This window comes from Pezoporus wallicus, unplaced genomic scaffold, assembly GCF_028554395.1.
Source record: "Pezoporus wallicus isolate ANWC-B61680 ecotype Strahan unplaced genomic scaffold, APGP_CSIRO_Pwel_v1 contig_3058, whole genome shotgun sequence".
Classification (NCBI taxonomy): Eukaryota; Metazoa; Chordata; class Aves; order Psittaciformes; family Psittacidae; genus Pezoporus; species Pezoporus wallicus.
In genome coordinates this window covers 5,217,888-5,239,380 of record NW_026641153.1, presented here as the reverse complement: position 1 = coordinate 5,239,380, position 21,493 = coordinate 5,217,888, and the positions used below count along the sequence as shown (strand labels likewise).

General features: G+C 42.6%; 1 protein-coding gene across 2 annotated transcripts; it reads left to right on the top strand.

The window, feature by feature from the left end:
• The first annotated feature begins 8,124 nt into the window (after window positions 1–8,124).
• Window positions 8,125–20,407, top strand: HSPA14 (heat shock protein family A (Hsp70) member 14). 2 transcript variants are annotated; one of them, XM_057422466.1, is made up of 14 exons: window positions 8,125–8,235; window positions 8,325–8,405; window positions 8,501–8,583; window positions 9,560–9,608; window positions 10,170–10,263; window positions 10,380–10,470; window positions 11,562–11,666; window positions 12,440–12,601; window positions 13,484–13,639; window positions 15,345–15,447; window positions 16,720–16,932; window positions 17,349–17,522; window positions 18,582–18,652; window positions 20,207–20,407. In XM_057422466.1, the coding sequence occupies exons 1-14, from the start codon at window positions 8,179–8,181 to the stop codon at window positions 20,283–20,285; spliced, it is 1,518 nt and encodes a 505-aa protein (XP_057278449.1). In that variant the 5' UTR covers window positions 8,125–8,178; the 3' UTR covers window positions 20,286–20,407. The 2 variants fall into 2 exon arrangements, with proteins under 2 accessions (XP_057278449.1, XP_057278450.1); XM_057422467.1 differs by lacking the exon at window positions 18,582–18,652.
• Window positions 20,408–21,493: the final 1,086 nt, after the last annotated feature.

Sequence of the window (21,493 nt, the reverse complement as noted above, 5' to 3'; positions counted from 1 at the left end):
ATTGGAGCAGAGATTCCCCTGCAGCTGGTAGTGGAGACCATGGCGAGCCAAGATATGCCCTGCAGCCCATGGAGGTCCATGTGGAGCAGATCTCTACCTGCAGCCCATGGAGGAACCCACGCCAGAGCAGGGGGATGCTCAAAGGAGGTGTGAGTTTGTGGGAAACACACACTGGAGCAGCTCATGAAGAACTGCAGTCCCTGGGAAGGCCTCGCATTGGAGATGTCCGTGGAGAACTGTCTGCCATGGGAGGACACCACACTGCAGTAGTGTTCTTAAGATTTAGTTTTATTTCTCTTTACCCTACTCTGATTTGATAGGCAATAAATTAAACTGATCTCCTCAAGTTGAGTCTGGTTTGCCCCCTTTCATGGTAAATTACCTTGACACACAAGCCTTTTGTTGTATTTTCTCTCCCCGGTCCTCCTGTTGAGGAGGGCAGTGACAGAGCAGCTTTGGGGGGCACTTGGCCTTGACCCAGGGTCAATGCACCACAACAGATCTTTAGCAGAGGCACGTGGGCACCCACCATGCAATGATTTTTATGGGTATGTTACTGGCAGCTCCACAGTAACAGAACTGAAAAACACAGGACAGGGAGTTAATGCCAAGACAAAAGACAGGGGATGCTACAACGTGGGGAATGCTTTCACACTCCTAGAAGCCCATGGAAATAGAAGGCACTCAAAAATCAGGGATGGTGACTGCCATAAGCCACTTGCCAAGATCATGGCACTCCTTCCATGGGATAAAACACATGGTAAAGTGGAGGGCAGAGCAGTGCCAGACCTGCTCATAAAGGATGTTGATAATGTGAATATAATGGATTTTCAAGGTGATATTGGATAATATTATTACAATTTGGCAACATTTTGTTTAATTTTGTACCTATAATAAATCCTAAAGGTATTGTGTCACTCTGCCACATGAGAAAACATAACGAATGTACAATTAACTGAATTAATGAGTAAGGTGATACACCAATGAAGCACTCCTCTTCATGGTAGAATGCATCCCATACTTTTACAACCTATGGGAGGCAAACCGATCACTTGTGGCAGTAAATCAAGGAGTCATAGAATCACAGAATACCAGGTTGGAAAGGACCTCAAGGATCATCTGGTCCAACCCTTCTTGGCAAAGCATGACCTAGATGTCCAAGCACCCTTCCTAGCCAAATCTTGGAAGTGTCCAACACTGCGGCACCCACCACTTCCCTGGGGAGATTATACCAATATCTTCTTCCACCTCTACCCATCTAATCTGCTCCACCAGGAGCCACAGTGAATAAACCCTCTTCAACACAGGGGGAGGAAGCTGCACCTTGCCTGGCCAGACTGATGCACTGTTTCTCTGCACCAAAAGGAATTCTTGATGGTTTGGCTCTTCCTTCACTTTCCACTTCTATTATGACTGTAAGTTCTTTGAGTAGATCTTGTCTTTTTGCTCTGTGGTTGAACAGCACTCCGAGGAATAACCTCTGGGCATGAGAACAGGCCGGGAAAATCCCCAAATGATAACCTGGGAAAATCCAGAGCTGAAAATGCAGTGTGTGACTTTCTTCAAAGGGCAGGCCTGTGGAAGAGATTGGTGCTGCAGATATGTCTGCTGAGGATGTCCTAAAACTGCTTCTCAGTGCAGTGACACTTGTCCCTTCTGCGTTATCAGAAAGCACCTTGCCTTCTGTAGCAGCTCTTCTGCAAACACCTTGGGATTCTCCTCCCACTTCCCAAGAAGTGAGGAGTCCTTGCAGCATGACTGGTTAATATCAGAGCGTGGAGAGACTTTACAATATGATGTAATGTGTCCCAAGAGCTTAGACCTCAGGTCTGTGCTGGACAAGAAGTCCTTCAGTCTCTGTAAACACATGTAGCTTTCCAAAGGAGTGACAGCTTTTCTTGTAGAGGCAGCTCTCTGGAGCTGCTTCCTTTGAAGCAAAATTCGATCGACACCAGTGAACAGGGAGGATGATGGTAGCTCCTCATTCTGGAAAGTCAGACATCCCAATCTAGTTGGCCTACTTGTATGCCTACCCAATGTAATTTCCTTTCAACTCCATTGTAACACTGGTGGCAAAGGCATAAAGTATGGCTGTTGAGTCCCACCACTGCTGGGTGGATTTCTCCTTCTCATTAGAGTGTCTTTTTTTTCTCCACCTTCCTAATCACACTTGGACATTCATGAGGGAGAGCATGCATTTGGGTAACTGGTGAGGAAGCACTGAGCAGCCAGGTGGTCTGAGCACAGAGGTGTATCAGAGCTGGGTAGCTACAAAGGAAGTTTTGCTTTGTGGCCCTGTTTTCTTCCCTTTTGTGAATTGCCTTGGGTAGACCCCACTGATCATAGAGCTTTTTATCTTCATTAAAATAGTAATCGACAACAGTATTGGTCAGTATCTACCTTGATACGAGGCACTGGAACAGATTGCCCAGGGAAGTTATGAATGCTCCATCCCGGGCGGTGTTCAAGGCCAGGTTGGACAGAGCCTTGGGTGACATGGTTTAGTGTGAGGTGTCCCTGCCCATGGCAGGGGTGTTGGAACTTGATCTTAAGGTCCTTTCCAACTATTCTATGATTCTGCAATCACACATTACAAAATATTGTGTGCCTGCAATATTTGTGAAGCCCTGAAGTTGTCACCAAGGAAGAACAGCGCAGCCGTTGGCACCATATCCTCCCTCCTCTCACCCCTGGAAAGGTGGAAGGGGACTTCAGTGCATCTATTCGGTCATCTGCTGATGAGCTGCCAACAACTATGTTAATTTTCCTCTGTTGTAATAGGCCGTTTAGGGCCCCAGCCAATGACCAGGGAAGCTGCTGGAAAGAGTCCCATTGATTTCAGTGGCTATTCAACAGCTTGCAGCCATATATGCTGAAAATTAAACACAGCTCCTCCAAACTCACTTCACACAGGCCACAGGCCTGCCCTTTATTATTCATAATTATCATTATTATTGTCATTACTGGATCGGAATTAATGTCCATGAGCACAAATGGACAGAAATTTTTATTGAACACAAAATTGTGCCATTTAACTGGGACTTGCTCAGAACTTGAAACAAAGGAGAACGGTTCCAGATGCTGTTCTTTTCCCTCTGCACCCCACAGCTGCTGACCAGTTTATGGGCTCTGCAGCAAAATCTGAATTTAAGTGAATTGTAAAATCTGTCCAAAGATTCTTTACATACTGCAACAAGAACATAAAAACCTTAAGCTGACCAGCAGAAACTAATAAAGCTGCCAAAGGAATGTTAACAAGTTATAGTTTAGACAGTGATCTTTAACACTCAAAACCAAAAATATGACTGCTCTGTAGTTTAAAAAGAACTCTGATTTCATCTTTCATCTTTATAGATAATGGTAGTTTTGTGGGAAAGGAAATTGCTCTATCAGCTCTGCGTGTATCCCATTAACACTTCCTTAACAAAAGGAGCTCAGAATCTATCGCCACTTTGATCTCAGTCCTATAAAGCTAATCTTAGCCTTGGTTTTAACATGGACATTTAATTGTGTTTAATCACCTTCTGAGAAAATCAATTTAATTGACATGATACTGACCAGGACTGGTCAGCAGAGATAAGGAAGAGCTATGTTCCAGCTACTCCATCCTATCGCACACACCTCTAAGCAGGCAACTAATTAATGTGGTTATCCTCATAACACTCTTGGGAGCAAAGGAAAATGTTACTCTTGCTTATTGGGGATGGCGAACTCAAGAAACAGTAAAAAGACTTCCTCAACATCACACAGTAAATCTCCGGCAGTGCATAGAAGGAACATCTTGTTTCAAGCTGGTACCCTCATGCCTAAATCATAGAATCATAGAATGGTTAAGGTTGTGAAGGACCTCTATGCCTAAAATTTAAGACATCTATTACTACCTAACCTGATGCTGATCACAACTTGGTTTGGTAGCTGTCTCTCCTCAAACTGCTAGTATAAACACCACTCAGTTCTGTATTGAACTCTTGCCCTGCAGAGTATAAACTGCACTCCGGTGTTCAATGAACACAAGGTTTTCCACCCAGAGCACAAACATGAATTTCAGGCATATTTTATCATGGAGTTTGCCTGGAAAGCTCTAGGATTGCCTCACAGCACCCTTTGTAATTCATGTCATAACATAGGTCTGTATTATTAACCATAACATTTTGTATTTCCAGAGCATCCTCCACCCAAGGATCTCAGTACAGTTCCCATCTATTATTAAAACCTTTCAACTTTCCTGCAAAATGAATTTGACATCATTTAGGAGATGGAAAAACTGGGACATGGAGAGGAAAAGGGCCAAAAATGTAAAACAAAGTAATTTGAAGATTTTCATATTATTTTCCTTTGGGAAAAAAAAAAAAAAAAAGATGTTTGTATGTGTAAAGTTCTCAGACTTGACAAGAATAATAAAGTTATTCATCCAGCTGTGACCACCAGAGATGCGCCTAGAGATGACAGAGCCTGATACAGTCTACTGCAGTTCTCAAAACATCAATGAGAATATCACGCATTTCTTGATTTATTAGCACAGACTGCCCATAGAACTATCTGTGGCATGTTTTGTTCTTACTGTAAAGACCATTATATATGTTTGATTTTCACAATAGACAACAAAGCCTTGTCAAAGATGAGGTGTGCTGGTTCTCTGTTCTAGCTATGAAGGAGGTTTGCTATGTTTCATTAGCTTTTAGCGCCTCCTTACTCCTGTCAGGAATAATCTGCAATGAGCTGAATGGCAGCAAAGAAGAACCAAACTGGATCTGCTTGGATGAGGTTCGTATCGTCAGTGACACATTGCTGTTAGAGAAAGCTGGGTTCCCTGGCTAACTCCCTTGGGATACTTCAGCATGGGCCAGCAGCTCCTCCAGTGAACACTGATCAATGTCCCAGGGACAGGCTGGAGGTTTGGTTGTTTGGGGTTGTAAGAAATCCAGACTTTCTGATTCAAGTTTGTGATGTGGAGTGCAATAAAGAATGCTTTATTTAGCAGGCACTCAAAGGTTCATAAGGAAAAGAGAAAGGAAATTAACATTCTGTATGTACAAGCAAAACCAAATAGATGCTTAATATACTTTATGTCTTCTAAGGGTTTTTTATAAAACGCTTGGATGTTCTCTAATAAGCACTCTGGTGTAAGTGAAAAAAAGAAATAAATCTGGCTTCAACTTCCCTGCAAACCTCCTGAGCTGCCAAACAGACTAAATGCTTCGCGTGAGTTGTAGCGCTGCAATTACATGCTGCATTTATGCCACCTACAGGCACTCCAGCTTTCCAACAGTTCTGCCTGCCAGGCTTGCTGCGCGCTTCTTTTGTGGACTGCTGCGAGAAGACTCCATAGCAGTGAGCCCTGCAAACATCCTGGTATTAAAAACTAACACAAGTCTTTAATTAATCTGATCAGCTGAATTTGCCTCCCCACATCATTTAGGTACTGAAATTACGAAGTAATGACAATACTGACATCAACTTATCAAGTACCTTTTGCAGCAGGTGGCAAGTGTTAGAGAAAACCTAGGAATCACATCCAGCAAGTCTGGGGGTGATACACAGACAAACCCCCCAGCAGTGGGCACTCCTGTGTACAAAATAAGCAATGCAATGAGTAATGATGGTGTCGTCACTTCAAGGGATTTAGGCAATGAGTTTGAAGCATTTTTGTTTTTTTTTTCATGCAAAAAAAAACCCTTATATATGCTTTTATGAAGGCAAGTGGTGCTATAGAAGTTTTCCAACATAGACATCAGCATCTCCTCAGGGACTGTAGTGACAGGACAAGGGGTTTAAACTTAAACAGGAGAAGTTTAGATTGGATATAAGGAGGAAGTTCTTTACTGTAAGGGTGGTGAGGCACTGTATGGGTTGCCCAGGGAAGCTGTGAATGCTCCATCGCTGGCGGTGTTGAAGGCCAGGTTGGACAGAGACTTAGGTGACATGGTTTAGTGTGAGGTGTCCCTGCCCATGGCAGGGGGTTGGAACTGGATGATCTTAAGGTCCTTTCCAACCCAAACCAGTCTGTGATTCTATAGTTCTATTTTCAAAGCTGGGGAAGTGCCCCATGGGGGACCACTGTCCAGGTCCCTTCGCTGCTGGCGTCCTCCACAGCTCTGCTGAGTATTGACTCCACTGACTCCGTACACATCCCCAGGCTGGAGACAATGACAGGTCTGGTCTTGCTGCTATCATCTCAGACTCCTCAAAGCTTAATTTCCTAAGATTTAAGTCAGAACACACACAGGATAATGAAAAGAAGTTCTCTCATCCTTCTTTCCTCACCCCAGGAAACATTTTAGAGTATATGCTACTCTAAAACAGCAAACAGACTGTTGTTCAATACAGGTACTTGCTTCTCCTTTAAATATGATGCTATTTAAAGTTATGTTATGTTTAAAGATGTTATTGCCCTTCTGTTGTAATCGCTGTGTATCCCTACAGTCAGCAGCTACAGCGCTGGGGGATCCATATCTGTATTCAGACTTCTCAGGGTGCCTGCAAGCAGCTCTTGGTACAGAATGAGCTTGTGCAAGCTCAATTGTACCAGGTCTGATGTTGGCTGCCCTAGTTTTAATGGCTGAGGTGTGCCACAAACGACTAGAGAAGGGGCAGCTGTGATGCTGTGAAGATTTGCGCCATTGCTTTGTCAGCTGGGAACAATGCTAAGATGTTTCAGCAGAGCATGTGGCTAACCCAGAGGTGAGTGTTGCAGGGGGGAGTATGGCAGGATTGTTTGATGGAGAGCTGGGCTTGTTCAGCCTGGAGACAAGAAGGCTCCAGGGAGACCTTAGAGCAGCCCCCAGTTCCTAAATGGGGCCTGCAAGACATCTGGAGGGGTACTTTTTACAAGGGCCTGTAGGGACAGTACAAGGGGGAATGGTTTTAAGCCGAAAGATGGTAGATTTAGATTGAGTATTTGGAAGAAGCCTTTCCCTGTGAGGGTGCTGAGGCGCTGGCACAGGGTGCCCAAAGAAGCTGTGGCTGCCCTATCCCTGGCAGTGTTCAAGGCCAGATTGGACACAGGGGCTTGGAGCAACCTGCTCTAGTGGAAGGTGTCCCTGCTCGTGGCAGGGGGTTGGGACTGGATGAGCTTTAAGGTCCCTTCCAACCCTAACCAATCTGGGACAAGGAAAAACTTTACTTTGGAATGACGCAGTGAGGTGGTATTGCAGGGTGTTTGGATTCCCTGTAGAAGTGAGAGGCAAGCAAGTACCACACGTGCAGCACCACTGTCATCTTTACTGTGAGAGGCCATGAATACAAGGTGACCAGCTCCCCATTAAGGCACAGAAAGCTGCTGTGCACCCATGATATGACACGAAATCTGAGGAGCCCAGATGGCCAGGATGAAGTTAATTCTGTATGGATGATGTTAAATTCCCCCAGGATTGATTAAATTTCCTTCTTTTCTATTTACATGGTCGCCATGTGCTTCATTGCCCAGAGCTGAATCATAAGAGATGCTACAGACATAAAACATACACCCCCAGCACAGGCTCCATTTGCCATTCTCCATCTTAACCCATTTCCTATGCCCAGCTAGCCAACGACATCCAGCCAGCGCCAGCAGGACTAAGGCAGTGATCATTCCCTGCACTGGGCACTGGTGAGGCTGCACCTCAAATCCTGTGTTCAGCTCTGGGCTCCTCACTGCAAGAGAGACATTGAGGTGCTGGAGCGGGGCCAGAGAAGGGCAACGGAGCTGGTGCAGGGCCTGGAGCACAAGTGTGATGGGGAACGACTGAGGGACCTGGGGGGTTCAGTCTGGAGAAGAGAAGGCTCAGGGGGGACCTCATCGCTTCCTACAACTGCCTGACAGGAGGATGGAGCCAGGAGGGGCTGGACTCTTCTTCCGAGTAACAAGGGATGGGACAAAAGGCGACGACTACTACCCCGGTCCCGGTCCCGGTCCCGGTCCCGGTCCCGGTCCCGGTCCCGGTCCCGGTCCCGGTCCCGGTCCCCCCCCCCTCGGAGTCTCCCCCCATGGCCATGCATGATGACGCCCCCCGCCCCCCCCAATTTTTCTCATTGGCTGTTCCGTCCCGATGACGACACTTCTAAGCGCTCCTCTCCGTGATTGGTTGAGGATTGAGCGCGGCGCGGGCTTTGATTGGAGGCGAGGGAGAAGAGGGGAGTGGATTGGTTGGGCGCGCGGTGCAGTGTGGGGCGGCCGGTTGTGGGGAGAGGGAGGTGCTCATGGCGGCCATTGGCGTACACCTGGGCGCCACCTGTGCCTGTGCTGCCGTATACAAGGTGAGGGGACCCGGGGGGAGCAGGTGGTCTGCGGTCACTTTTAGTTCTTTGGGGCGCTGCTGGCTCATAGGTGGTGCCTGTGTCCGCAGGATGGTCGCGCCGACGTGGTTGCCAACGACGCCGGGGACAGGGTCACTCCTGCGGTGGTTGCGTTCTCGGAGAGCGAGGAGGTGAGGCTTTCCTTGTGTGTGGTGGGTTGGGGAGGGAGAGAGGGAGCTCGGTGCTGCCTGGTGCTCACTTCTGTTTTCCCTTCTTTTCCATGCAGGTTGTTGGCTTAGCTGCAAAGCAAAGTAGGATAAGAAATATTTCAAACACTGTAGTGAAAGTGAAGCAGATCCTGGGGCGGAGGTAAGAGAACGGGTGTGAAAGGGAAGGTGATAACGGTGGCTTTCCCTGTTAAAGCTGGTCTGTGAAATGTAGTCTCAGTACCGGTGTTGAAGGCATCTTATTCTGGTGTGCGAGTAATAACAGGAGGGTAAGTCATATCTTGAAGATTTCTTATATTATGAACTTCTCATCCTATATTTCACTATAGGAGTACAGAGATGTAGGATTTTGTGTCTGAATTTGCAAAAGTAAAAGGGTGAAATTTAGTAATGAGTTGCATATGTTCTTTTGATATACACTTAAGTTTCTTAACTAAACCGCCTTGTTCTTACTTGCATGATTTCCTGTGGCTAAAACCCGCTGCAGTTTTACTCGCATGAAACTTTGTATTGCTTTTATTACAACTGTGAAACACACTGATGTAATGCCTGTTGTGATTTTTCAGTTAGTGGAGCTGTGACAGTTTGTGCTCACAGGTACGGTGATACTGGAACAGAGCTTGTTGGTTCAGGTCTAACATCAGAAACATGACAAAACTCAGTGATAACCTGGCTGTGTGGTAGAGCCCATTCACTGAAAGGAGTTGAGAAGATGATGTTCATTATGATGTATTTCTTAGCACTTTCCGTATGTGTAACTTCACACAGGTCATAGATGATTAAGGATGGTCAGTTTATTGCTGTGACATTATTTCAGGGAAGGCAACAAAAGTGCCACTAAAGTGATTGTTTGGGATAGCAGCTTAGAACAATGTGTTGGAGTTTGGTTTTCCTTTTCACTATTTTTTCCGTCATTGGTTTGGGGAAAGGAATTTAAAAGATACCAGCAGTCAGAACTGTTAGTTTTTCTTCTCATACATGAATGTGTTCATACACTGGAAATGGGAATTTTGTTTGAAGTAGATCTTCATCTGCTGTAGATGTTACAAAGAACATCAGCAAGATGAATTACCCTTGAGCATATGATTGATTTTGTTATTTTCAATTTGTTTGAACAGCCCTGGTGATCCACAGGCAGAGAAATACATTGCAGAAAGCAAATGTTCAGTGAGTATGATCTATTTTTTTCTGTTTTGCCCAGAATAACTTGTATCATCTAATACTTCTAGCGTTGTTATTCGTGCCGTGCCATGCCATGTTTGTGTTCTGCAGTGAGGTTCATTTTCTGATACATAGGATATTCGTCTTTATAAAATAGAGAACTTAGCCATGGTCTGAGATCTGCCACTATAACATAGTCCAACAGAAAAAATAGAGCTCTCTCTTTGCCATTCCCAAAAGGGACAATTCTTAATATATCTGGGTAGTAGCATTGTGGTGCTTCTTAGCAGGCAAGTACATTTTGTTCTAAATGTTGGCTTTGTACTGAGTAAAACTTAATAGGAAAAGGAAGTCTGGGGTCAAATGTAGTTCATATGAATGTCACTGTCATGTGTGGTGGGTAAGGCAGTTTATTTTGTGGATCATTGATAGCATCTTGGAAGCATTTATTCTGTCATCCTAGAGTTTGAACACAGTATTTACACAGAACAGAAACTAAATTAAACATTACTTTTTGTTGGAATGCAGGTTATGTGTCTAACAAAGGTTTGTTGGTTTTGCTTACAGGTAATTGAGAAGAATGGAAAACTTCAATATGAAATAGATAATAAATTTATTACCCCAGAAGATGTGGCAAAATTAATTTTCAGTAAAATGAAAGGTAAGTATAAGTAAAATCATAACATGTTTTAGTTAAAGCTGTCCTCATATTTTTAAGATGTGGTATACTGTTTCTTTTGCTTTTAATCAATATGTTCTGCCTGTGTTTATAAACAGAAACTGCTCAGTCTGCACTGGGCTCAGATGTGAATGACGTTGTTATCACCGTACCGTTTGATTTTGGAGAGAATCAGAAGAATGCCCTTGGGTAAGGGGATTAAGATTTTCCTGTTATTTAATATGCCTAAAGCAGACCAGCCGGCAGCTCAGCAGTGGGAATTATCCTTCTGGACTCCTGTCAAAACATTGGGATATTATTTGAATTGGGAAAAGTTTGAAAACAGGAGATTAAATCCTGACTTTAGTAACTTTTCAAGGAATTCACTGTTGTAACGAAAATGAGATTCTGAGTCAGCTGAAGTGAAAGGGAATATTGGTATCATCCAGGATAGAATGTCATTTCAGATATGGATCTTCAGTGTCTCCTGGGATATGCAAATTGTTTCTGAGCCGCCCTCCATAATTTTCCATCCCTTCATAGAACACCAAACCAAGTGGTGTTCCATGGCTGTTGAGGACTGTTTTGTCAGAGAGTAGATAACTGAATACACAACTAGTATCCCACTTGGAAGCTCTGTTTGGAAGAAGTTCTGCTGTAAAAGTCCCTCCATATGAAAACATAAGTAGACTTGAAACTGAATAATTGGCAGCTTCTGTTTCTTGCTTAACTGTCAGGAGGTACTTAAAATGTGTTTGAATTTAGTCATAAAACCTTGGTGAGCTGGGAGTTTGCAGTATGTATAATGAAACATCTTGTTGCTTTGGTGTACAAGTTTAAAAATGGCTTCAAAATGGAGAAGAAAACTTGCAAGAAAACATGTAAAGAAAATGTTACAAGTGAGGTGTGGTGACTTGATTTGGAAGTAAAACCAATTTTCATAGCATGATTGAAATAATGTTCCAGGAACTTTTAGAACAACATCTAAAGATAAGTTACCAAGTTTGATTGAGGGTGGGTTTTCTCATCCTGTAGTTGAGCAGGGTTGCTGTTTATATGGGGTAGGTAGACTGATACATCAGTGTTTCCTTTGACGATGAGCATGCAGCAGATCCAACTACCTGAAGAACATGGTAGCAACTGAACATCTTGATACCTTTCTTTTCCAGTCACTTAGCTTTGTTAATACCATGCTGTAAACAAGGTCTGAATCAGTGACATATGTAGTTAGATGAAAACTTAATAGCATGCATGACTATAGCGGAATCATTAAAATAAAATGAACTGTTCCCTTATCACAGGGAAGCAGCTGCAGCTGCTGGATTTAACATTATGAGATTAATTCATGAGCCATCTGCAGCTCTTCTGGCTTACGGAATTGGCCAAGATTCACCCACTGGGAAAAGGTAAAATCCTGGTATTTTACTTCTTAGATTTAAGCAGCTGTACTTAAGTCCTGAGAAATCTCAAATGAGGGAATGCAGTGCTGCCTTAGGAGTCAACACACAATTAATGATTAGAGGCTTGGTTTTCTCTTCTTTTCTCTCAGTAAAGCCAATAACAATTTAGAAGCTGTAAATCCAGAGTGGTTTAAATACCTTTGTTTTGGATTTTATTTTGTCTTTAAAGATTTGTCCCCAGATTCTGTCTTGCTCTTTAATGAGCTGATTGGCTTGAAGAAAAATCCATCCCTTCTTAAACAAATTTGGGCATAGCTGGTTTTTAAGTGAGGGAGATGGGGTCATTTACATACACTAGCAGAAATGAAGTGTTGTTCCTGGGTTCAGAGGTTCATTGGATTTCCTTTATGAATATTTAGATAATTCACATAATTTTCAAATACCAGAGACTGCTGTCAGTTCAAACAGATGGGTTTTGTCTTGGTATTTTTTTACCCTTCTCATACAATTCTTGTCTATAACCTTGAATGTAATGTTCAATTCTCAATTGTATTACAGGAAAAATGTTGGCTGCTCTAGCTATTTTTCAGGGAACATTGTCAAGTAGTCTGTAGTACTAAGATGCATTAAATACAAACACCCCAAGTCAAAGTCGCTTGACAAAACTTGTTAAAACCTGCAATACATGATATGTCAGTAATGTTTTTAGACAGTGTATCAAAGTTAATATAATTTTTGATGGCTTATTAATGCTAATTTCTTTTTTTTTTAAATGGAAGCAATGTTTTGGTTTATAAACTTGGTGGAACATCCCTTTCTATCACAGTCATAGAAGTGAACAGTGGGATATATCGTGTGCTTGCTACGAACACAGATGATACCATTGGTGGTATTTGCTTTACAGAAGCTCTAGCACAACACTTAGCTTCTGAATTTCAGAGGTAGGTACCGAGTACCAAGCATGTTGCTGTTAGTACAGGAACTTCATTCTCTCATGGTAGCTTTAAAAAAGATGCTGTCAGATGTAGCAGGTTGTCTGTGAGTGAAGTGGCTCAAAGATATTAGAGGAACAGTCAATTGTTGGGGGCCAAGGAGGAAGACTGGTAAATACTTGGGTTTGGGTTGGTGTTGCCTGAAGTTGGTGTTGAACTATAAGGGCTCACCTAGGAACCACTCTGTTTCAAGTGATGTATGTGACTGCAGGCTGCTTATGTCCTTTCAGTCACAAGCTTTTGGGATGGCAGGCAGTTCACCTGTGTGGGTTTTGTTTGGTTTTCTTGTTGGCTTGAGGGACTGTGAAAGGGCTTAGGTTTTCAGATTGAAGTCCGTGTGGCACATCATCCTGTGATGAACAAATATGAAGATATGCATTACCATTAACTTCAGTGAGCTTGAGGTGGTCAGTTGCATTAATTCCACAGGAAGAGACTGTTTGCATGAAACATACTACTTTGTGAGGTGCCTCATTTTTAGTGTTTTATTTCTTCTTATCTGTGGTTAAAATGGGTTAACTTGAAGCCCTTGTCTAGCTTTTCTTTGCAGTTATGGGATTTGTTCAGCTGAGAATCTGTTCGAAAAGACTCGCATCTGTATGAGCAACACTAAAGCCCAAGGTCAGGGTGTCTCTGCACAGAGTTCTTTGGTTGAAATTGAAAGGCAGTATTTTTTGTGAGCTTTAAATAGTGGCATTGTAAATAATACTAGCGTGTCTACAGAAAAACAAGTTCAATAGCTTTAACCTGGTTTTCCTTTCAGAAAGTTAGCCGGATCACAGAAATTCCTGCATTTCTAAACTAATATCTCTTCTTTTTTTTGTAATCTAGGTCTTGTAAACATGATATTAGAGGAAATCCCAGAGCCATGATGAAGTTAATGAACAGTGCTGATATTGCAAAACACTCTTTGTCAACCCTGGGAAGTGCAAACTGTTTTGTGGATTCATTGTATGATGGATTGGATTTTGATTGTAACGTGTCCAGGTAAAGCGAATTTTGAAGCTGTTGCCTTAATATAAATTGAATGTTGTGGTTTAACCAGGACAACTATGCTTGAAATCCTTCTAGGTGGTACCTAGTATATTCAACAGGATTTTGTTTTGGTGGCATTAATTTTAGAAATGAGATAGAAGACCAACTTGCTTTCTTTCAGCTTTGTTTCATGTTGATGGTTCTGTAGTAGTTAGGGTAGTAACGCTAACAATATTGCCATAACGGTTAGAAAGTAAAGTACAAAAAGGCACAAGGAGGCCTTTGGGGTCTGGATGTTGATGAAAGGGAAGTAGATAGTGTCATTACTTAAGGTAGTTCCACCCCCTGACTGGTTTTGTTATCATAGAATGGTTTGGGTTGGAAAGGACCTTAAGATCGTCTGTTTCCAACCCCCTGACATGGGCAGGGACGGCTCACACTAGACCTATGTCACACAAGGCTCTGTCCAGGCTGACCTTGAACACTGTTGCTGTTGGGTTTTCCTTTAAGAAGTCCAAAAGCTTTCCCTGTTAATCTAAGTGAGCTCCAGAGTGACAGGAGTCACGGGCGTTTTGATGTTGCCTCTTTTTGGCAGCTCGAGTAAAAGATGTTCTGTGTCTTTTTGCTCATACCGCTGTGTCCTCTGAGCTTCTTCTCTCTTGAAATGATCTCTCATTGAGTGAGATGTTCAGCTAATTTTGATTGCTCTTCCAGCCAGCAGCAGCTTTGGCAAAATAAACCACTGTTCAGTTCCAGAAGTGTGCATCCACTGCTGCAGCAGTTGGAGCTGGTAAAGTAAGGCATAGTGTATTTACAAGTGTGAGAAGCAATACTGTGTAACTTGTTTTGCCTCAGTGTTGGGTGAGGATGCCAGTCCTGTGGATCGGAATTTGACTGCTATTCTCACACAGGGTAAAACTTCCTTGTCAGGCTTGAAAGAGCCTGAAACAAGCACAAATTTGCTTTTCAAGTTGCTTGAGTGCAAATCAGGACATGGCTTGATTTGCCTGTGGAAATTCAAAAGACACATTTGCATTTTTGTGTCTCCATTTTAAAGGGAACAGAAGTAGTTCCAGGATTGTTGCTTTTTTTTCAGATGTGGATCAAGACAACAGTACTGGGTTTTGTCAAGACAACAGTATTGAGTTTTCTTTACAGTACACTGAAGAAGAATAAATGTTCCGTTAGGTGTTAATAGTGGAATCAATAGCGCAGATATTTTCACAACAAAAATCACTTTGTCAAGATGAATAATTGGGAAATGGGGATTTAAAAACAAACAAAAAAAAACCAAAACAAAAACCCCAACTCTTTAGTACCAGATATAACTAGAAAATCAAAGTATATTCTATGTATTAATCATAGAATGGTTTGTGGTGGAAGGGACCTTAAAAATCATCTACTTACAGCCCCCTGCCACAGGCAGGGACACCTTCCACTAGAGCAGGTAGCTCCAAGCCCCATCTAATCTGGCCTGGAATACTGCCAGGGATGGATCATTTACCCCCTCTTTGGCCAACCTGTTCAGTGCCTCACCACTCTCAGTAAAGAACTTCTTCCTTGTATCTAATCTGAACTTCCCCTGTTTCAGTTTAAACCCATCACCTCTTGTCCTGTCGCTAAAGTCCCTGATGAAGATATATTCTTTCATTTCAGGTATTTGTCTTTAATGGATGAGATGACACTGACTTACTGTTTTTATTTTTCTTCATTGTAGGGCCAGGTTTGAACTTATCTGTTCTCCGCTTTTTAGTAAATGTGTAGAAGCAATTAAAAAGCTCTTGCAGCAAGTTGGATTTACAGCAGATGATATTAATAAGGTAATAATAGAAATCACTTGGCTGTAGTATGCTTTATAACTCCACAAGAAGAATATTTATGGGGGCCTGTTCTCTTTGCAGACTGAGATTATTTCATTACATACTTAAGCATTTTTGCTTAGATCCAACAAAGTATATAGACTCAAGATCTTTAGAACTCTTCTCTTTGCTTTGATTATAGGTACCTGAAACTAAGTTTAAGGTAGAGTCAGAGTCATAGAATCAGAGAATGGTTTTGGTTGGAAGGGGCCTTAAAGCTCATCTGGTTCCCAACCCCTGTCATGGGCAGGGACACCTTCCACTAGAGCAGGTTGCTCCAAGCCCCTGTGTCCAACCTGGCCCTGACCACTGCCAGGGATGGGGCAGCCACAGCTTCTCTGGGCACCCTGTGCCAGCGTCTCGGCACCCTCACAGGAAAGAATTTATTCCAAATATCCAATCTAAATCTACCATCTTTCACTTTTTAGCTTCTCTCCGATTTCTTGCAGCCCCTTTAGGCACTGGAGCTCCTCTAAGGTCTCCATGTAAGGAGCCTTCTCCAGGCTGAAGAAGTCCAACTCTCTCAGCCTGGCTTCAGAGCAGAGCTGCTCCAGACCTTGCAGCATCTCCATGGCCTCCTCTGGACTCAATCCAACAGCTCCACATCCTTATGTTGGTGGCCCCAGAGCTGGATGCCTGTAGGAGGAGGCTTGGTGGAGACTATTGCTGCTTACAGCTACAAAGTAGGAAGGTGTACACAAGACACAAACTGACTTACGTGACAGATGGGTGAGTGGCAAGCAGCCCAAGTGACAACACAGGAAAATTTTGGATACCAAGAAAAGAATTTGTAGTGTAAGGGTAATCAGGCACTGAAATAAAGGCCTTCAGAGTCTCTGGAGTCTGTATCCATGGAGGTATGGTCCTGAGCAGGCTCTAGTAACTGCTCTTGGTCTGGACAGAAGGTTGGACTAGATGACTTCTAGAGGTCCCTCCCAGCTTGATGTTATTTTGTGATTAACTCCTTAAGTTTTAAAAATGGAGCTTACTTCAGTAAGCTGATGCTTACTGTAAGCAACACTTTTTTCAAGACACCATTCAAACTTGCAAGCTCTTTCTTTTCATTTCAAATACAGAAGTAACAGAAGTCAGGCAAAGATGGCATCAGTTTTATTTCTAACACCTGCAGATGGTAAAATACCCCAGAGCTGTTTGCATTTCTGTATTGCAAGTTATGATCTGTCTCTTATCTGTCAGAAGAAAGAATTGAAATGATTAAGGTATGTTTTCCAGGTAGTCCTGTGCGGTGGGTCTGCTCGAATCCCAAAGCTACAGCAGCTGATCAAAGACATTTTCCCAACTGTGGAATTACTGAATTCAATTCCTCCAGATGAAGTTATTCCCATTGGCGCAGCCACAGAGGCAGGAATCCTGCTAGGGAAAGAGAATCCTTTGTTAGAAGAAGAAGCACTTATTGAGTGTTCTGCCAGAGATATTCTTCTTAAGGTAAGGCTAAAATGATTTATCATAGAAAGCTTTACTGCTGCAGTGAACGTAGAACACTACTTATGCATGACTGATGTTAGAAAAACAGTATTGTTTTGTATTAGTAATTCTACAGATTTGCTGTAGATCAGCAGTGAGTCATAACTTCTGTTTATTGACCAAAAATTGACAGGAAAAGCTGCCTGATTTTAAGGGGAGATAGATTTGAGTCTTTGCTGTATTGTAGTAGCTGGGCTTTTACATTTATTTATGTCAGTTGCATTTCTTTATGTCAATTTTCTTTACTTGCTGTGATGATAAATGTGGCAGAGAGAACCAACCTGGCATTTCTTCTCTCATGGAGCACTGTTGTAACACCTCCAACTCAGTCAAGTACTTAAAAAAAGGCATGAATTATCTTTGTTTTCTTTTTAAAGGGAGTGGACGAGTCAGGGGCTGACAAATTCACAGTGCTGTTTCCATCAGGGACACCACTGCCAGCTCGAAGGCAGCACACCCTACATGCTCCTGGAAACAGTTCCTCCGTGTGCCTTGAACTGTACGAGTCACTGGGGAAAAGCCCCCTGGGTAAAGAAGGTAAATTTGCACAGGTGAGTATATGCATGTTCACATGCAACTTTAGTATCAACCACTTTGAAATCAAGTAGATCTGAAAAGAACCTGAACCTTACCACATCCCTACCGAAGCTTCTGGTTACAAAATTGGAATGAGACGTGTCTCATTGGAAATGGTCCTTAAACATTCTTATGTAAAGGTGTTATGAAATATTGAAGCTCTTTCCAACAACATTGAAGCTTCCCTTTTGCATTTCTGAATGTCTGTGTTTGATGTTTAGCACCACTGTAGTAAGTTCACCTGGGATGACTGATTGTAACCAGTCATTCCAGTAGCACACTAGAAGTTCAGTAGCATTCTAGAAATACAGCTGCTGGAGGTGATGATTTAGCAGGTGTCTGTACTGCTGGTCACTTCATCCTTCCAATCCAGTCTTCATCCTTCCAGTCTTCCTAGATTGGACAAGATCTTGGTATTAAAGACTACATTTGATTTTTTTTTTTTTTTTTTTTTTTTTTTCCTACGGTGGTAAGATGATTAAATCCTCACCCAGTATAAAGATAATTACACAGGAGACAACCCGTTGGGAGAATATGGTTTGTTTGAAATGGTGACAGTGGGCTCACCTTGGCTTCAGGACCCTTAAAGCAGTGAGGAGGTTGCAGATGGGGCTGAAATGGATGGAATACTTGAGAAAATTGTTATTCCACCTCAGTCCTGGCCAAAGATCTTCAAGGGGGTAGGGAAAGGATGTTCCCTAATAACTACAGAACTGATCCTAAGTAAAAGAACATGCTCAGCTTGTGATGTAGTCTGTGGGAGTTGCAGGTTGTATTTCCAGTTGTATTCCAGTTATCCTGGTGATAGATCCTGAAAGAAGTCCGCTGAAACAGTAGTGGAAGTAGCTAAAAATAGAGATTTGCACTGCAGATGAACACAGTCCAGCAAGGCATGCTTTGATGTTGAATTACTAGTATGAGCTGCTAAATAGAAGGAATTGATTACCTTGGCTATTGTGTGATTTCCATTAAATTGCTGTGCAAGGATTGAGTTAAATTCTAATCAAGTTCTTTTTTGGTTTGTTTTTAAATAGATTGTACTCCAGGATTTGGATAAAAAGGAGGATGGCCTACATGATATACTGACTGTCCTTACTATGAAAAGGTACCCTAAACATTTGTTGTTCTGCTGCTTAACTTGCTGTTTCATACTTGTGACAAGCAGTCTTTTCTCCTGTTACAAAGTGCTTAATTTTGTGTTGAGATTTCAGGATCTCATTGCTTACAGTGTCCTGTGTCTTAGCGGGGTAAATTTTGCAGGTACTTTCTGCACATTCATTGGCGGATTCCTGAAGAGATAAAACTTAACACAATTTTAAGGCTGATCTTAGCAGCTTTTGAGGTGTGGATCAGTTTAACCGTGCTTGAGAGCAGTCATGATCTCAAATTCCCTGTGGAAGGGGGACAGGTAGTTCTGAATGCCCACACGCTGAGATAAAAGTGAAGTAGAATCTGTGTTAGTTGTTAATGGATCCACAAAGGACCTCTCATGCAGCACTCATCTGTGATGAGAACCTGTGGCTCTGTCTTTTCATAGGCAGGGTTGTTAAGCGTGAGAAACAATGCTACAGGAAATCGGGCATCATAAGTCTTACTTTTTACAGAATTAGCTGTATATTACAGGGAAAATACGAAGTATTTCATGTCAGGGTGGGATAACATTAAAGTTCAGAAAAATTTCTTCAGGCCTTAATGGGAGTGCTTGTACTCATTTGAAATAGTCTAAATAGTTTATATGGGTACCAGAAAGTGGAATTTGGAGTACTCAGAGCATGTTTGCCTTCTAAGGACTGCCCTGAACTTTATATTGCTTTTGTAAATCGCATGAAAGTTGTCTGGATGTTGCTAAAAAACTAAATCCCTACTTTCTATTTGAGTTCGTAACACTTAATTTCCATATGGTAACTATCAGGTGTATTAATGCTCTATTGAAGGACTTCACCTAAAATACCTTGTTGGTCATGCAGAGATCTGCACTTAGCATTAGTAAGAACAACACCTTACGGATTGTATGTGCAACTGTGTAGTGCAGGAAACCTCCATTATTTTAAATGGGGGTGTTAGTATTTGTTAGTACTTAGTTTTTAGGTTTTAGTAATATTTAAATGAAAAAGATGGAAAAGTTCACTAGAACACATCTATTTCTATCTAAGTATGATGTGTGATGTCTAGATGAAGTAGGATTCAGTGTTGTCTCTAGTTCTTGGACTTTGAAAACAAACGTTTTCCCTGTGAAGTTGACCCTTGGTATGTAAAGACTACTGCATCTTAAAAGTCAAGTTCTGGTGCTTTGTGAAGATGTGCTTATCTGTTGGTTGTTGCTACAGTTCTCAAGATGAATATTTTGGATGATAATGTTGCATATTCTATTTACAAACCTGTGCTAAATAAACTTGGTTACAATATTTAAGCGTGTTTCCAAATCTGTCTTCTGTGCCGATGTTGGAACATGCTTTAATGGAGGGCAAGAACTGCACATCTAAGTACTCAATAAACTCGATTCAATTTATTGAAACATGTTCTTCTCTGGATATTCTGAAAAATAATTGTTCTTCCTTCTGCCTGTAGGAAAACTGTTGTTTATCTTCTCTGGAACACGCAGTAACATACTATGTGTTGTGTTGGGGTAGACCTAAACATACCTTTCTCTTTTATCTAGGGATGGCTCCTTACATGTTACCTGCATGGATCAAGGTACTGGAAAGTGTGAAATCATCACTGTTGAAGTGGCATCATAGTCTTTTTGGGAAAGAAGTTGATTTTTTGTCTTTTGTTGGCTGTTCTGCCAAACCACTGACCCCAAGATGTCATTCATGAGTCTTACAGGACTGTAATAAACTGAAATAGTAATTTGCTACAATGTCTGTTTGGAGTGGAAGGTGTGGTGCAAACTGTTAACCAAGACATGCAGACAGTAAGCATTGAATTACAGCACCCGGTTTCAAAAAGGCAGAGGGCAAATCCTTGTGCTTGTTACCAAACCACAGGTAAGTTACATAGTCCAAGAAAAAAAATCTTTAGACTAATTGGGTCATGGACCTGTTGAACCAGAATACCTGTGACTTTAACAGCACAGCATTGAAGCGCTGAGAGCTGGGCTGGGGAGAAAGCATTGTAGCTGTACCAAATGCTACTGACATCCTGTGTAGTTTTGATGCTGGCCTCTTGAGCGGGATGTGGGGTTTTTGTTTTGTTTGTATTTCTGGAATTACTGTAAGATGCTTTCGTGGTGTGACCTGGACAATGTGTGTAAGGGTTATATGTGCTTATTTATGTTACTAATAAAATACATTTTCTTATGCAGTTCCTGGCATCCTCCATTCTGTATGGTGATGTTCTAGTCCATATGCTGCATATATTGGTTTGGGTATAAGTTGGCAGCTTTTCTAATTTTAGGTAGGAGGGTTATAAGGAGATGGAGCAGGCAAGTGAAGTTACGGGAATCGAGGGTCTCAGCCTCATGTGCAGTCAATGGGCAATAGCTCAGCCCTGAAAGTGGGATGTTAGAAGGGCAGGGACCTGCACAAGAGAGTCCAGAGGAGGCCATAAAGATGCTGCAAGGGCTGAAGCAGCTCTGCTCTGGAGCCAGGCTGAGAGAGCTGGGCTGGTTCAGCCTGGAGAAGAGAAGGCTCCTTAAGGGGAGACCTTAGAGCAGCTCCAGTGTCTAAAGAGGGGCTACAGGAAACCTGGAGAGGGGCTTTGGACAAGGGCCTGTAGGGACAGGACAAGGGGAATGGCTTTAACCTCCCAGAGGGGAGACTGAGATGAGCTCTTAGGCAGAAGTTCTTCCCTGTGGGTGCTGAGGTGCTAGCACAGGGTGCCCAGAGAAGCTGTGGCTGTCCCATCCCTGGCAGTGTTCAAGGCTAGGTTGGATACAGGGGCTTGGAGCAACCTGCTCTAGTGGAAGGTGTCCCTGCCTATGGCAGGGGGCTGGTGCTGATTCGGA

Bases quoted from the DNA above. Each gene is read 5' to 3' on its own strand.
- HSPA14 (XM_057422466.1), top strand. From the start codon at position 8,179: ATGGCGGCCATTGGCGTACACCTGGGCGCCACCTGTGCCTGTGCTGCC. The intron at 8,584-9,559 runs GTAAGAGAACGG...TTGTTTGAACAG, and splicing joins AAGCAGATCCTGGGGCGGAG to CCCTGGTGATCCACAGGCAG. The intron at 15,448-16,719 runs GTAATAATAGAA...TATGTTTTCCAG, and splicing joins CAGCAGATGATATTAATAAG to GTAGTCCTGTGCGGTGGGTC.